This window comes from Myxocyprinus asiaticus, chromosome 2 (assembly GCF_019703515.2).
Source record: "Myxocyprinus asiaticus isolate MX2 ecotype Aquarium Trade chromosome 2, UBuf_Myxa_2, whole genome shotgun sequence".
NCBI classification, from domain to species: domain Eukaryota; kingdom Metazoa; phylum Chordata; class Actinopteri; order Cypriniformes; family Catostomidae; genus Myxocyprinus; species Myxocyprinus asiaticus.
Genome location: NC_059345.1, coordinates 65,819,855 through 65,835,364, shown reverse-complemented (window position 1 = coordinate 65,835,364; position 15,510 = coordinate 65,819,855). Strand labels below are relative to the sequence as shown.

Sequence of the window (15,510 nt, the reverse complement as noted above, 5' to 3'; positions counted from 1 at the left end):
AACAAACAATTTATTCACTTCTAAAGCCACTTTCTGTATTGTCTAATCAAGTCTTTGAATTATCAGAATTATTATTTTATATTTATGATTATTTATTTATATTATCTTTATTAGAAAATATTGATATATGTGATTAATTGCGACTGATTCGATTAATTAATTGGTATATCATGTAATTAATTTGATTAAAAAATGTCATTGATTGACAACTGTAATTTTATTTCCTGGACACCAATCGCTAAATTAAACATGCAACTTGATGAGGTCATGTGACAACAATGTAGCATACTACATTGGTTTGAAACATTTATTGGTACATAATGCATACTGTTTCGCATACTATTTAAAAAAAAAACTGTATGCAATATGTACTGAGTAGTGTGCAATTAGCAGTATACTAGAATTGCACTCCGAACATAATCTGTATGTGTGTGTGTGTGTGTGTGTGTGTGTGTTGCGCATCTCACAATTTGATATGAATCGTGATACTTATGCTCATTTAGCACTTTATTAGGTACACCTGTACATCTACTTACTCATGCAATTATCTAATCAGCCAATCATGTGGCAGCAGTGTAATGTATAAAATCATGCAGATACAGGTCAGGAGTTTCGGTTAATGTTCACATCATCCATCAGAATGGGGAAAAAATGTGATCTCAGTGATTTGGACCGTGGCATGATTATTGGTGCCAGACGGGCTGGTTTGAGTATTTCTGTAACTGCTGATCTCCTGGGATTTTCACACACAACAGTCTCTAGAATTTACTCCGAATGGTGCCAAAAACAAAAAACATCCAGTGAGCGGCAGTTATGTGAACGGAAACACCTTGTTGATGAGAGAGGTCAACAGAGAATGGCCAGACTGGTTCAAACTGACAAAGTCTACGGTAACTCAGATAACCACTCTGTACAATTGTGGTGAGAAGAATATAATCTCAAAACGCACAACACGTCGAACCTTGAGGCGGATGAGCTACAACAGCAGAAGACCACATCGGGAACTTTATTAGGACACAGCCCTAATCAACGGCCCTCATGTTGAATCAGAAATATCCTAATTACGAGTTCTGAGCCAAGCAAAGCAATATTTACTGGTGGGAAAATCGGAATTCTAGATGATACCCGAGCTGCGACGTTGGAAAGGCATGCCATCATAAAATGATTTTGCGAAATTATGTCAATTTCAGTGCTTTATTTTAATAATATTAATGTGTTATATGTGACAGAGCTTAGAGTCAACTAATGTAAAGCAAATTACCCTTCACGGTTTGTTTTAGAGAAAATAATTACTAATTTGTTAGATACCAAGCATTAATAAACCATACAGGTATTTGCTTATGCTTAAAAAGTAGAGCTTCTGCAGTCGTTCGTTGTGTATTTCTTTTAGTTACGGACTTGAATGCATGTCATGTCGCAATAACAATTTCCCAACTTGAACATAGGAGCTTCAGCCCATCTGGCACCAACAATCATGCCACGCTCGAAATCACTGAGATCACATTTTTTCCCCATTCTGATGATTGATGTGAACATTAACTGAAGCTCCTGACCCGTATCTGCTTGATTTTATGCACTGCACTGCTGCCACAGTGTACAGGTCTTCCTGATAAAGTGCTCAGTGAGTCTATTTGCCTTGATGTACATCTGCATGTTTGAGAGTTAGCTGGTGTTTGTGTACCTTTATGCTGTGTTTGAAGCTGTACACGCTGTATCCAGGGCTGGGTGTTTTGTGTTTGGTGAAGATGACATAGTTCTGATAAAGGAAGATGTTCCTCACACCCATCTTCTTCCGTCGATTTCCACCACACACACACAGCTCACCGTGACGCACCAGATCTCCACGCTCCGCCAATGGTATCTGATACACACACATGCGGCATAGCACAAAAATCACTGTGTATTGCATGCTTTATAAAACTGTCACAAAATGCCAATACCCACTGTGATTACTGCAATGCAAAAAAATCTATATTATTATTTAAACACCAGGTACTGTAGTATTTGTTGCGTTGCCCTTAAAAGAATAGTTCACTCAAAAATAAAAATACAGTAATTATTAGCTCACCCTAATGTCACTCCAAACCCATATGACATCATGACATTTGGATATGAGACACAGTGAGAACCTATGAGGATTGATGTTATCAACGTAACCACCATATTTGATGTAAATGCTTTATTATTGATTTAATTTGAGAGTGAATAAGGACTTAAAGGGGCATGACATGAGGAATCAAATTCTCCTTGATCTTTTGACATATAAGAGGTCATTGTACTATAAAAACATATTGTAAGTTTCAGAACTGAAAATTTCCTCCTTAATAGAAAAAGAGCATTTATTTAAACCAAGCTGCAAAAACGGCTCATTTGTGGAACTTGTAACGTCACAAAGACCAAATACATCTACATATGAATGCCTCTTCAGCAAGACATCAATGCCTATTTTTCGTCATTGCACAGGACACCTTCATGTGCCTATCTGAATTTAAATATTTTTCTACATAAACGTTCAAGCTTGACAGATCAGAGTAACTATTCAATTTCATTAAATGACAAATAAACATTAAAAACATACTATGTGTGTTCCTCTGAAGAAAGAAAATCATACGTGTTTGGAGCAACATTAGGGTCAATAATGACAAAATGTTCATTTTTGGTGAACTAGGCTATTCCTTTCATTTTTGCTGATTTTAATAATCCCCCAAGGTTATTTTTCTCCATTAACCAACATCTTAATGAGTTTTGTGTTCCTTGCCACAGTCGCCTTCAGCTTGCTCACTGTGTCAGGATTAGCAGAGAATAATCAGGCTCAGGACCCAAATGCAGAGTGAAAATAAACAGGGAATTTATTAATACAAAATAAATAAAAAAACAAACCAAAACTCCCACAAGGGGGAAAAACAAACATAAACTACCCCAAAGGAGGAAAAGGGTAATCCAGGCAGGCGCAGAGGGAAACAGGACTGACCAGACTGAAACAGGAACCAGGTAGGGGAAACAGAACCGACAGGGAATATACAAGACCGACCAACTGAACATATTTGGTGGAATAACTCTGATTTTCAATCACAGCTTTCATGCTTCTTGGCATGCCCTCTTCCAGTCTTTCACAGTGCTGTTGGGTGAATTTATGCCACTCCTGCTGCAAAAATTCAAGCAGCTCGGCTTTGTTTGATAGCTTGTGACCATCCATCTTCCTCTTGATCACATTCCAGAGGTTTTCAATGGGGTGGTCCTCCATCCACACCTTGATTGACCTGGCTGTGTGGCATGGAGCATTGTCCTGCTGGAAAAACCAATCCTCAGAGTTGGGGAACATTGTCAGAGCAGAAGGAACAAGTTTTCTTCCAGGATAACCTTGTAAGTGGCTTGATTCATTCGTCCTGATTCCAGCCTTGCTGAAGCACCCCCAGATCATCACCGATCCTCCACCTGGTCATCTAATGGTTAGACGGATACCTGGAGAGGCCTTCAAGCTACAGTGTCTCGCACCCACTGTGAAATTTGGTGCAGGATCGGCTACTTAGGACCTAAGTATTGAGTTATTATCGATACCGAGGTACCATGGCTGGTATCGTAACAAAGCCAAAATTAGTAACCCTACTAATATATATATATTATAAGCTCATTTTATTTATTTGTTTTACTTACTATTGATTGTTTATTTTTGATAATTTTTTTGATGTTGAGGAGAAATGTGTCCTGGACATGTTTTAATGAGATTCATCCACCCCGTTCTTACAATTCAATTCAAATGGTGTAATAACAGTGCTGCAATAACAGTGCTTTTGTTGCATTTCTACTTGCATCTGCCACTTATCGAGTGCTAATTTCGGACCCTTATTGTAGATTCAAACAAGTCATGTTCACTTATGAACAATCACCATATTGTCCATCAACAAGACACTGAACCTCATGTTACTGAACCTGCAATAAGGGTACTGTAATCATCTGTTAAATGACCTGGTTTGTTTTTAAATGAGGCCACATGAAGCTCAATTAGCAACCTGTTGACCAGCAGGAGGCAGCACTGTTCACACACTGTTATTCAGAGGTGTTACTTGGATTCTCACCGGACACCCCGTGATGACATCACTGGCTCGCAGATCCTCTCCATGCCTCTGGGCGTGTCTTAGAATAGACAGGGCGGAGTCAGAGGTGGGATTGAGACCGCCCAGTTCCTCTAGTGTCTGACAGTACTGTTCCAGTCTCTGAACGGGGGCCGAGAGACACTGAGGAAATGGAGGGGCAGGAACAAGAGAGGAAGACAGCTTTGACTGCAGAGAGAGAGAGAGAGAGAGAGAGAGAGAGAGAGAGAGAGAGTCAAATCCACTGGCCTGAATCACTGGTAATGTTAAGAATGGGAGTTTACTTCTAACTAAATACTGCACAGTTTATACTGTAATGATTTTTTATAGTAAATATATGTGAAACACATTATCCAATGTTACATGTTTTGAACAGTAGTATGCTGAATTGTTGTCATATTATCTTACAATGAAATTGCATGTTTAATTTAGTGAATGGGGTCCAGTTTTCATTTTAGAAATAAAAACAGGTATTTTGCATTTTTAATTCAATTTTCTGTAAAAATATCTTAACTATTGGCAGTCTAATCCAGCCAAATTATTCATGAGTTTATTAATTAATTAATCAGTCATTGGTTTCTTACCCTAAAGAAGTCAGCAGCCTGGCTGATTAGCAGCGCGTCGGGCTCGGGTCTCATATGGATGTAGTGGGAATATAACAGGAACTGATCCTTCTGTAGGACAGAGAGCCAAATAAGGTTCTGTGTATGTGTGAAATCAATAGCATGCTTTTCCATGTATTAAAACATACTGCATTTCACCTGAATACATGCAAACATCTTCTTCATTCAAATACATGAATATGCCAAAGCATAGTTAGTTAATTAAAGGGATAGTTCACCAAAAATTAAAATTCTGTCATTGCACTCATCCTAATTCCAATCCTGTATGACTTTCTTTCTTATGCAGAACATCTTGGTCCATCATTTCAATACAACGGCAGTACTGCCTCATCAGCCCTATCCATGCGACCAACTTTTATGCTATTCGACAAAAACATGTCTGTTACTAGCCACTGGCTAGTAAATGTTCAGATTTCACTTGCCAGTTATTGAGTTGTGTAGTGGTGAAAGACATCAGAACAGCGATCCTTTTACTGTATGAAAAGCTGGCGTCTTTACAGCGTGTTTTGTCTCATGAACGCGGACCCTGAAGGAAATTGATCTTATTTGGCTGCAGTGGGTCCTGAGGTGTTGTGATCATGCTGTCACTATCGCTTTAGTTGAGCCGTGATATGTCATAACTACATTTACATTGCAATTAATGACGTCAACTTCTCCACAGACTGTTTTCACAACATTCTCTGTTTTACAGCATGGCTACAGACTGATAACGCGACTGTTATTGGACGTCTGTTGGAAGGTGAAAGTGTTGCAAAACTTAAGAGCTTGTAGATTTGAATTTGAGAACTTGTAATAAATATTTTTACACGTAAGTCAATACACATTATGCAAATAAAAGTTTCCTTTTGGCTCGTTCTGTGTATTTTGTCCAAAGACGAGATCCACACACTCCATTTTCATTCCTTGTCTCTTTTATTATAATTTCTGTTATTTACAGTCAGTTGGTGATCAAAAAGTAAAAAACAAAACAAAAACGTGTTAGTGTGCATTGAGCTAATACAACTGTAAACATTTGCTCACAGAGCTGCCGGTTCTCTTAAAGAGACAGTATCATTTACAGGTGCATCTCAATAAATTAGAATGTCGTGGAAAAGTTCATTTATTTCAGTAATTCAGCTCAAATTGTGAAACTTGTGTATTAAATAAATTCAATGCACACAGACTGAAGTAGTTTAAGTCTTTGGTTCTTTTAATTGTGATGATTTTGGCTCACATTTAACAAAAACCCACCAATTCACTATCTCAAAAAATTAGAATACATCATAAGACCAATAAAAAAACATTTTTAGTGAATTGTTAGCCTTCTGGAAAGTATGTTCATTTACTGTATATGTACTCAATACTTGGTAGGGGCTCCTTTTGCTTTAATTACTGCCTCAATTCGGCGTGGCATTGAGGTGATCAGTTTGTGGCACTGCTGAGGTGGTATGGAAGCCCAGGTTTCTTTGACAGTGGCCTTCAGCTCATCTGCATTTTTTGGTCTCTTGTTTCTCATTTTCCTCTTTACAATACCCCATAGATTCTCTATGGGGTTCAGGTCTGGTGAGTTTGCTGGCCAGTCAAGCACACCAACACCATGGTCATTTAACCACCTTTTGGTGCTTTTGGCAGTGTGGGCAGGTGCCAAATCTTGCTGGAAAATGAAATCAGCATCTTTAAAAAGATGGTCAGCAGAAGGAAGCATGAAGTGCTCCAAAATTTCTTGGTAAACGGGTGCAGTGACTTTGGTTTTCAAAAAACACAATGGACCAACACCAGCAGATGACATTGCACCCCAAATCATCACAGACTGTGGAAACTTAACACTGGACTTCAAGCAACTTGGGCTATGAGCTTCTCCACCCTTCCTCCAGACTCTAGGACCTTGGTTTCCAAATGAAATACAAAACTTGTTCTCATCTGAAAAGAGGACTTTGGACCACTGGTCAACAGTCCAGTTCTTCTCCTTAGCCCAGGTAAGACGCCTCTGACGTTGTCTGTGGTTCAGGAGTGGCTTAACAAGAGGAATACGACAACTGTAGCCAAATTCCTTGACACGTCTGTGTGTGGTGGCTCTTAATGCCTTGACCCCAGCCTCAGTCCATTCCTTGTGAAGTTCACCCAAATTCTTGAATCGATTTTGCTTGACAATCCTCATAAGGCTGCGGTTCTCTTGGTTGGTTGTGCATCTTTTTCTTCCACACTTTTTCCTTCCACTCAACTTTCTGTTAACATGCTTGGATACAGCACTCTGTGAACAGCCAATTGGCAATGAATGTTTGTGGCTTACCCTCCTTGTGAAGGGTGTCAATGATTGTCTTCTGGACAACTGTCAGATCAGCAGTCTTCCCCATGATTGTGTAGCCTAGTGAACGAAACTGAGAGACCATTTTGAAGGCTCAGGAAACCTTTGCAGGTGTTTTGAGTTGATTAGCTGATTGGCATGTCACCATATTCTAATTTTTTGAGATAGTGAATTGGTGGGTTTTTGTTAAATGTGAGCCAAAATCATCACAATTAAAAGAACCAAAGACTTAAACTACTTCAGTCTGTGTGCATTGAATTTATTTAATACACGAGTTTCACAATTTGAGTTGAATTCCTGAAATAAATGAACTTTTCCATGACATTCTAATTTATTGAGATGCACCTGTAAGTGCTTGTTATACATATCAATGTAAACTCGTACAAGTGCATATAAACAAACATGTAACAAAATGTAGTTATATAGTAAGTGTAATAAATGTGTAAATATAAATATTTAAAGGGACAATCATACATTATTTTGCTAAAAATGTGAATGACATTTTTTAACAGCTTGTTAAACAGCTTGTATCATTACTATAAATGCAATTTCATGACATCATATAAATTGATAGATTGTTGAATTTGTGCTTTTTTAAAAAGTTAAAATGTGACTGAAATGATAAAAAGCGAAATATGAAATAAAATGTACAATCTCGCACACTATATTGCGTGGAGTCATATGAATACTTTATATATGTAAAGATGCCCCCTTCTCGGTTTGCTTAATATCTTTTTCAGTTTTCAGTTGCATTACACTTACATGTCATCAAAAGTCTGGCGAGGGAAAACAAACATATACTAGACAATGGCGATTCTTTCTCCAAGTTGTTCGTAGAGGGTTGCTACTTTAAAGATTAAAAATGACCCAAAAGTATAATAAAATTAGTGCATGAAGCTCCTTTGGTTTTAATAAACAACAACCCGGAATTTAAGTCATTTTTCAGTGAAAATCTTGACGTCAGTTGCGCGTTCATGAGTGCTATGGGAGAAGCTCGTTCATAGTGGCGCAAGCGTGTTTAAGCAAGAACCTTCTTGTTTAGTTCTACTGCAAATGACGGTCTGCTATATTCAATAAAACATATTCTTTTGTGTACCGCATAATAAAGAAAGTCATACAGGTTTGTGGGTTGAGTTGTGTTACTCACGTATTTACTGAAGCAGTCGGTTTGCTGTAGTGTCTGTGAGAGAGCGCCCTCCATGGCAGGCAGCAGTAACTGCGAGTGGAAAGAAGAGAGGCTTTTCCAGTTACAGAAGAGTGACTCTGTCTTTCCTCTCAGAGCTGACGGGACATCTGAAGATTCCAGCAGAGGCAGATAATTCTCCTCTACACCTTTAAGAACAGCTACATACTGCCTCTCTGTGCTGAGCAGACGACACCACTGTAAGTACAGCTTACTGTGATAGAGAGACACAAAGAGAGAGAATGTCATTACACTTAAACTTGTGAACAGAAAAATACACTCTACCTGCATGGACATGTCCCGTTCACATCTATTGTTCTTTATGGCATCATATCATAGTTGTTTTAAAAGTCCACTTATAATGTTTGTCAATGTTTCTTGCACATTTTCCACCCTCTCTGATCCTTAGAATGAAACAGGAGATGCGTTTACTGTACCTTTAAGACTTTTGCTAAAGCCCTCTGCTATGATTGGCTAATCTCCTTGCATGTGAAATGCAGGTTTGCTGTCAAGTCCACAATAGTTTTTAACTGCCTCATCCTTCAATAACAGTCTCTTTGTAAATCTGCATGGGGCTGTGTTTCCATCCAACTATCTTTGTGCAAATTTTAAGAAAAACTAAATGGGAATGTTATATTAATATCTGAAATATTACACTCATTCTGCGGCGTTTCCTGGCAGCATTTAATAAAACGATGTACAATCCTTCCAATAGTCTGTATGCAACTAACCCCCAAATAAGGAGGTCATTCAGCTGCTCAATCATGACAAGGTGGCCTCCCTCAAGAGAATGCAAATAAGGTAGTGGCTGGAAACATGCAATGATTTGCATTTTCTTTTGTTGAATTTTTAGAAATGCACTTAAAAATTCAATACATTTGGATGAAAACCAAGCTATTGCAACAGATTCATAAAACAGTCTGTGCTGAAATGTGCAGCTCAAACAGTTCTGATCAGACTGAAATGATTGGGAATCTAGTATATAAACTTCAGCCGCTCTTTTCGAACGTTGCGATTCTTCATTAAGATCTGCAGAGTTGTAGGTGCTACACACAGCAAGAAAAAGCACGCTATCTTCTCATCTCTATAGGTCTATACAATGCAAGTCAACAGGGTCCAAAACTATGAAGCTCAAAAAAGCAAATAAAGGCAGCATAAAAGTAACATAAGTCTCCAGTGGTATCTATATCTTCAGAAGTGGCATAAGAGTTGTGGGTGTGAAAAAGATCAATATATAAATCCTTTTTACTGTAAATTCTCTTCACTGCCCAGTAGGTGGCGATATGCATGAAGAAGGCGAATCGCCATAGACAAAAGACTGATTGAGAGAGCTGTTTGAAAGTGGAGATTTCTAATAAAAAAAATAGGACTTAAATATTGATCTGTTTCTCATCCACACCTATCATATCACTTCTGAAGATATAGGGCCCTATTTTAAGAGTGCAAATGTTAGGGGGGGCCTGGGTAGCTCAGCAAGCAAAGATGCTGACTACCACACCTGGAGTCACAAGTTCGAATCCAGGGCGTGCTGAGTGACTCCAGCCAGGTCTCCTAAGCAACCAATTTGCCCGGTTGCTAGGGTGGGTAGAGTCACGTTGGGTTAACCTCCTTGTAGTCGCTATAATGTGGTTCTTGCTCTCTGTGGGGCGCGTGGCGAGTTGTGCGTGGATGCCGCGGAGAATAGTGTGAGCCTCCACACGCGGTAACGCGCTCAACAAGCCACGTGATAAGATGCGCGGATTGACGGCCTCAGATGCGAAGGCAACTGAGATTCGTCCTCCGCCACCCGGATTGAGGTGAGTCACTACGCCAGCACGCGGACTTAGAGCGCATTGGGAATTGGGCATTCCAAATTGGGGAGAAACCCCCCCCCCCCAAAAAAGCATGCACTAGTCTAGGCGTGAGTGGGTTTGGCGAAATGGCTGGATCAAGTCTATTTTAATTCTGAGGTTCTTCTCGCACCAATGATATAAACAAAGACAGCAAGTTGGTAGTGTAAATGGACTGTATGCAATGAATTATAAGTATTCTCCATTAAATTATTATTATTATTAATCATTTTCATCTACTGACACACAAATCATTGGTAATATTAACAGTATTTGTATCAGCATGCACTTCACTTCTACCGGTCGATTTAGATTTTTTTTTAATAATTATTAGTCATTTATTGAAACATGAACAAATTAAACCAAATATATTTCTAAATTCAAATTAACAAAACAAAAATATAATAAAAATAATGAAGTGAAATCCTACTAAATCCAAACATTTTACGATGTCCAACTGCTTCCACCGGCCCCTTTTGCAGTGGCTTAAAAATCACTATGATAATAGGTGGAAAATTACTAGTCAAAATTAAATCAGAAATACAAATGTAAATATACAACAATAATAATAAAAACATAACAATAAAATGAATAATAATAATTGGAAAAATAAACCATAAACTCTATAAAGTTTTTTTGTTTCAACAAACGTGTTCAACAGCGACTGAAGGGACATTATTTATGTTCTGTACTTTCAGGATTTGGACATGAACTTTATTACCACCTGCTGGAGAAATCTCCACACTGCAAATGCAGGAACTTAATTCAGACTTTGCACTGAGATAAGAGGTGGTATTGAAAGGTCTTAGAGCAATGACATATTTCTCAGGAAAATCTTCATTAACATACAATACACCCACAGTAGCGCAAACACCCTCCCACGCCCACTTGCGCTGGCACGATAATTGCATTTAGAATTAGCATTCTCACGAAAATTGGATAAGATGTTGCACACGGTCGTAGTGGTCATGCGCACTCACGAAATTAGAGCCCATAGATTTAACCACTGGAGTCTTAGGGATTACTTTGGTGCAGCTTTTGTATGTTTTTGGAGCTTCAATGTTCTGGCCACCATTGATTTGCATAGTATGGACCCACAGAGTTTTTCTTCTAAAAATCTTAATTTCATCATTTTGATGGCTTAACTATTATTGTAGAATGTGGAAAATAGTCATTATAAAGAGTGTGTCCAAACTTTTGAGTGGTAGTTTAGTCACTCACACACCTTTGTGCAGTCACTCCGGCTCTCTCCACTCCTGTCCCTCTTTCAGTGCGGCTGAGCAGCACATGTTGACGTGTGAAGCCTGTATGATCTGCCACCTCTTTACTGCTGACCTCCACTCCTCTGATGAGCACTCCTCCTCCTCCAACTCCTCCAGCAGAGTCCTTCCAGCCCGGAACGGCCGCTGCCACCCCTGTCATGAGGATCGGGTCTGTCAGCGCCCGGCGGCCCAGCCACGACAGCGGAGAGGACTGGCCTGAAGCAGACTCCATGGGTTTAGTCACGGCAACTGACCGGCGCGGGGCGAGAAGAGCCTGAAGGTCAAAACTGGGGTGACGCTTGCGAGGGGGTTTGGGTGGGAGAGCAGTGTCTGTGGGCTGCAGCACAACAAACACCAATAATTGGAGGTCAGTATTTGTTTTAGTGTACATATAAACACAGAGAGATACTGTGATCTACAGTATACGTACTGGAAATGGGTCATTGCTATCATGTTGCTGATGTGTTCTGGGAGGTTACTAGTGATCGCGTAAGCCTTGTTTATCTTTGACGCAGCCGCTTGTTCACGAGGCGTTCGCCTGGCCTTCGCAAAGCTCCATTTCACGCGGCCGTGCACGACAATTTTTTTTACTTTTCGCCCTTTGTACACTGCTTCCAATGGTGTTTTGGACAAATTCGACAAAAGGGGCAGAACAGATGTTCCTGCACTTTTAAACCAGCCTCAAACTACTGTTAATAATGCATCTTGTGTTTAAATGTAACTAGAATTCATACAATTATTTTAAATGTAAAAGTCACCACCTTTGCTCTTAAATGTAAAAAACTAGTGTCTTTACTCTAACCAAAGTGCTTGCGTTTGGCCACAGACTGACATTGTAAAGTTTACTACTGGTTCATAAGTGGTTTTTTTTTTACCTCTTGAAAAAGACCAGCAAACATGTGTTATTATTATAAAACCTGGCTATATAAAATTCAGCAAGGCACTTCTTCACTGCAGTTTCTTGCTGGATTAGCTGATATTTTCTCTGCACTGCCATCTGTCATTTCGAGAAGAGTGAAACCGCAGCACGCATCAGGTATAAATGCCTCGGGTTGGCGAAAGCTGCGTGCGCAGGACGCGCTCCAGTCTCAGGAGATTATAAACAAAGTCTAAAGAGGGCACCCCCAACTCTCTATGATATTCTGGTCAGTCAAATAATAGCAATAGTAATAGTGATGCTTGTTTTAGCAAACGCCGCTTTCATGAAATAATGCTACATAGTTTCATGTCCGGCTTGCTGTAAAAATTCATGACAGATCACATGACTGCAATCCAATTCTCCTTCCAAAACCCACTTACACTTTTCTTGGAGGGATGCAGCAGGTTTTGCAAAAACTTCCCTCCTCCTGGATTCACTCCCTCTTTCTTCTTCTCCTCTCCGATCTTCAGAGTCGAGCAGTTCTGCGGCCGGAAGAGAGACGCCAGCGAACCCCATGACTGCATTCCGCTCTCTCCCCCTCCTCCAGGGCACCAGTCCGGCTCGATCTCGCCCTCTAACTCCCCCAAACTGGACATACTGGAGGCAGGTGTCTTCCCTCGTCCACCGGAGTCCGGGTCCTGGGCTCCTGATGGGCCCCTCTCCGCCTGCAGGATTCGGCTCTTAAATTGAGCTAGTGTTTTCTGATAGCGCTCCAGAGTCTGCGACCAGAGCTCCAGCAGAGCCCCTCCGCCCAGATCCAGTGCAAGAGCGCGAGCATCCTGGAAGCGGGATGGAGGGATGGGAGGGAGCGAGGAGAGAGGAGAGGATGAGGAAGAGGACGGAGAGGAGGACGACACCACATCACACCACTGAGATGCCTGCAAGTAAATATTAGAGAAAATATTAGTTTTGCAAAGAAAATGTAATATGTTACAAAACTAATTTCAAGCATTTAAGTAAATCATAAGAAGGATAAATTTAGGCAAGTGTGTCTATAATTTGGGGACTGGTTGTGTATATTACAACATAGTTATTTTGGCTGGAAATGCAGTGGAAAAATGGTTTATATTTTAAATAACCATGTAGTAATGCCTATCTTTTGGATAGTCCAGTGAATTAACCCTTTAAGCTCAGATGTCAAAATATGAACTTGTCTTGACCATCACAAAATATGTATCGTTTGAAAGCTTAGAAGCTCTACTTTACAATGCATGTAGGCATTATTACCAAAACTGAACAAATGCTTTGAAATTTGCAAACAAATAAGAATTGTTACGGTTTGAATATTAAAAAAATAAATAAACAAATTGCACTGTACATATTATTGCTATCAGTAAAAACATCAAACTGATCAAATAGCCATGTGTCGTGTTGATGGAATACAATCAGCTTATTTGTTTTACTCACAGACAAAAATATAGCGAGTAATAGCTAAGTGTATGTCTGACAATTATGTTGGTGTTGCTTATATGCCGCGTTTTTGCCTATAACTTCACGAAAAATAAACATAAAATATGAAAAATGAACATAAAATATCACATACCATTACTTAGAGGATGTGATTATCTTTCAAACGAGCCCACACACAAGATAATCGGATGCATAGATCATTAGATAATCCACATGAAGCACAATGTTACATATGGCCACCAGGAGATGGCGCCAAATACATGACACAGACTCAATGATGACTCAAATGACACAGAATGAAACTCATTTAGTCATTGTTGTGTTTGCATGTGTAATTAGTGTAATTATGTACAATTGTTATGTTTTATTTGTTTGGAGAGACTTTTGGACACTATGATAAATTATTTTTGTAATGCGATAACTTTTGATTGATTTGTTGTATCAACACAAAAAAATTACAATATACAGTTGACATGATTGTGAACAAAACAAAACTTTTTCCAGAGCTACCTTATTTACACCCAGAGATACAGTATATAATGTCAAATTAGAAAAATAAGAATAAAAAGTAAATTTTTGGCTAATTTTGTTTTTCGTTGTTTTTTTTGTTTTTTTGTTGCAGTTTCTTACACTATTTCCTAATTTTTTTTTTTTTTTTTTTTTTTTTTGTTTTCTTTACAATGATACAAAACACTTTTAAAATGTTTTCATGTTTCTTAGTCACTTTCACATATAAATAACATAAAGCAGGCCTGTTCACTGATAACCACGCAAATATATCTCACAGTATAAGGGACAATGAAGTGACGTTCATTATTTTATTCGGATCTATTAAGTTATTCAAAAATACATGAAAATAAAATTCACACAAAACAGTTACTTGAATACACATTTTCTATAGTATAAACATGCTTTCAATTTCTTATTTAAAAGTCTTTTTTATATTTTTTTAAGTAAAAATTGTCATATGGTGTAACTGTCCAGAGATGCATGCAATTAATTAAAGTTACATAGGCTATTTTTTCTTAATCGCGATTAACGCATTTACCATTAATAAAGCATAAATCAGCATACACACTGGTCGGAGTAGGGAAGTAGTAGAGTATTGGTCAGCCCCTTCAGAGAAGGGGTGACATAAACTGAGACGGAAACGTTACTCAAATTATGAAACATTCTTTCCCCCGTTTTTTTTTTTTTTTAACAATGTATGTGCATTAAATAAATAAATGCATTCAAATTCATACATATACAACTTCAAGAAGAACTTCAATGTAATGTAGACCATAAATATCTTTGCATTGTTCCTGTTTGAGTGTAAGCAGTCCGTGGTCGCCAATCAAAACCGCTCATAATTGCACTGTAGTGCTACGTCTTGTTGCTGCGTCCCCCTTCACAGGAAATTTGTAATGTTTTTTAATTCATTTGTATTAGCAGAGTGACAGAAAATCTGACCAATTAAATGTATTACTTTCACCTTGGGGGTTGGGCGTCAGCAATCTGCACCTTCAGAGCTCCGATGAGGAGGTGCTATACTTTGAACGCAAGTCAGGAAAGTTTCCCTTCCTGCAACTGTGTTTCCGTCTCTACTTGAGACTATGATGAACAGTGGGACATGTCCAGCTAAAGGCAGAGCAAGCAGTCTCAAATCCATGGATGATTTACAGCGAAGAATCCAAATGTCATTATTTTCTTCAAACCAACGGACTAATTGATAACTTTTCTCCGCTGTGCGCAATCTTAAACTTTGTTCTCACAATCACCATGTCAACGGACCTTTTAACACAATTTGTTGTACAAAACAAGCCCAGATGGGACTTGTTATAGAAATCAAGTACTTTGCAGCCTCTGCAATGCACAATTTAATTACCACAAGCAGGTTAAGTCTTAACTTTCACGAAAATGCAGAACG

At 38.9% G+C, this 15,510-nt stretch overlaps 1 protein-coding gene across 2 annotated transcripts in view; it reads right to left on the bottom strand.

The window, feature by feature from the left end:
* Positions 1–15,510, bottom strand: part of LOC127455988 (pleckstrin homology domain-containing family G member 4B-like) — a 44,331-nt gene that overhangs the window by 5,043 nt on the left and 23,778 nt on the right. For both annotated transcript variants that reach the window (XM_051724240.1, XM_051724247.1), the window contains exons 17-22: positions 12,572–13,069; positions 11,236–11,609; positions 8,146–8,395; positions 4,676–4,765; positions 4,077–4,280; positions 1,682–1,861 (exon numbers count right to left, since the gene is read on the bottom strand). In XM_051724240.1, coding sequence (XP_051580200.1) covers positions 1,682–1,861; positions 4,077–4,280; positions 4,676–4,765; positions 8,146–8,395; positions 11,236–11,609; positions 12,572–13,069 — 1,596 coding nt within the window. The remainder of the gene's footprint in view (positions 1–1,681; positions 1,862–4,076; positions 4,281–4,675; positions 4,766–8,145; positions 8,396–11,235; positions 11,610–12,571; positions 13,070–15,510) is intronic.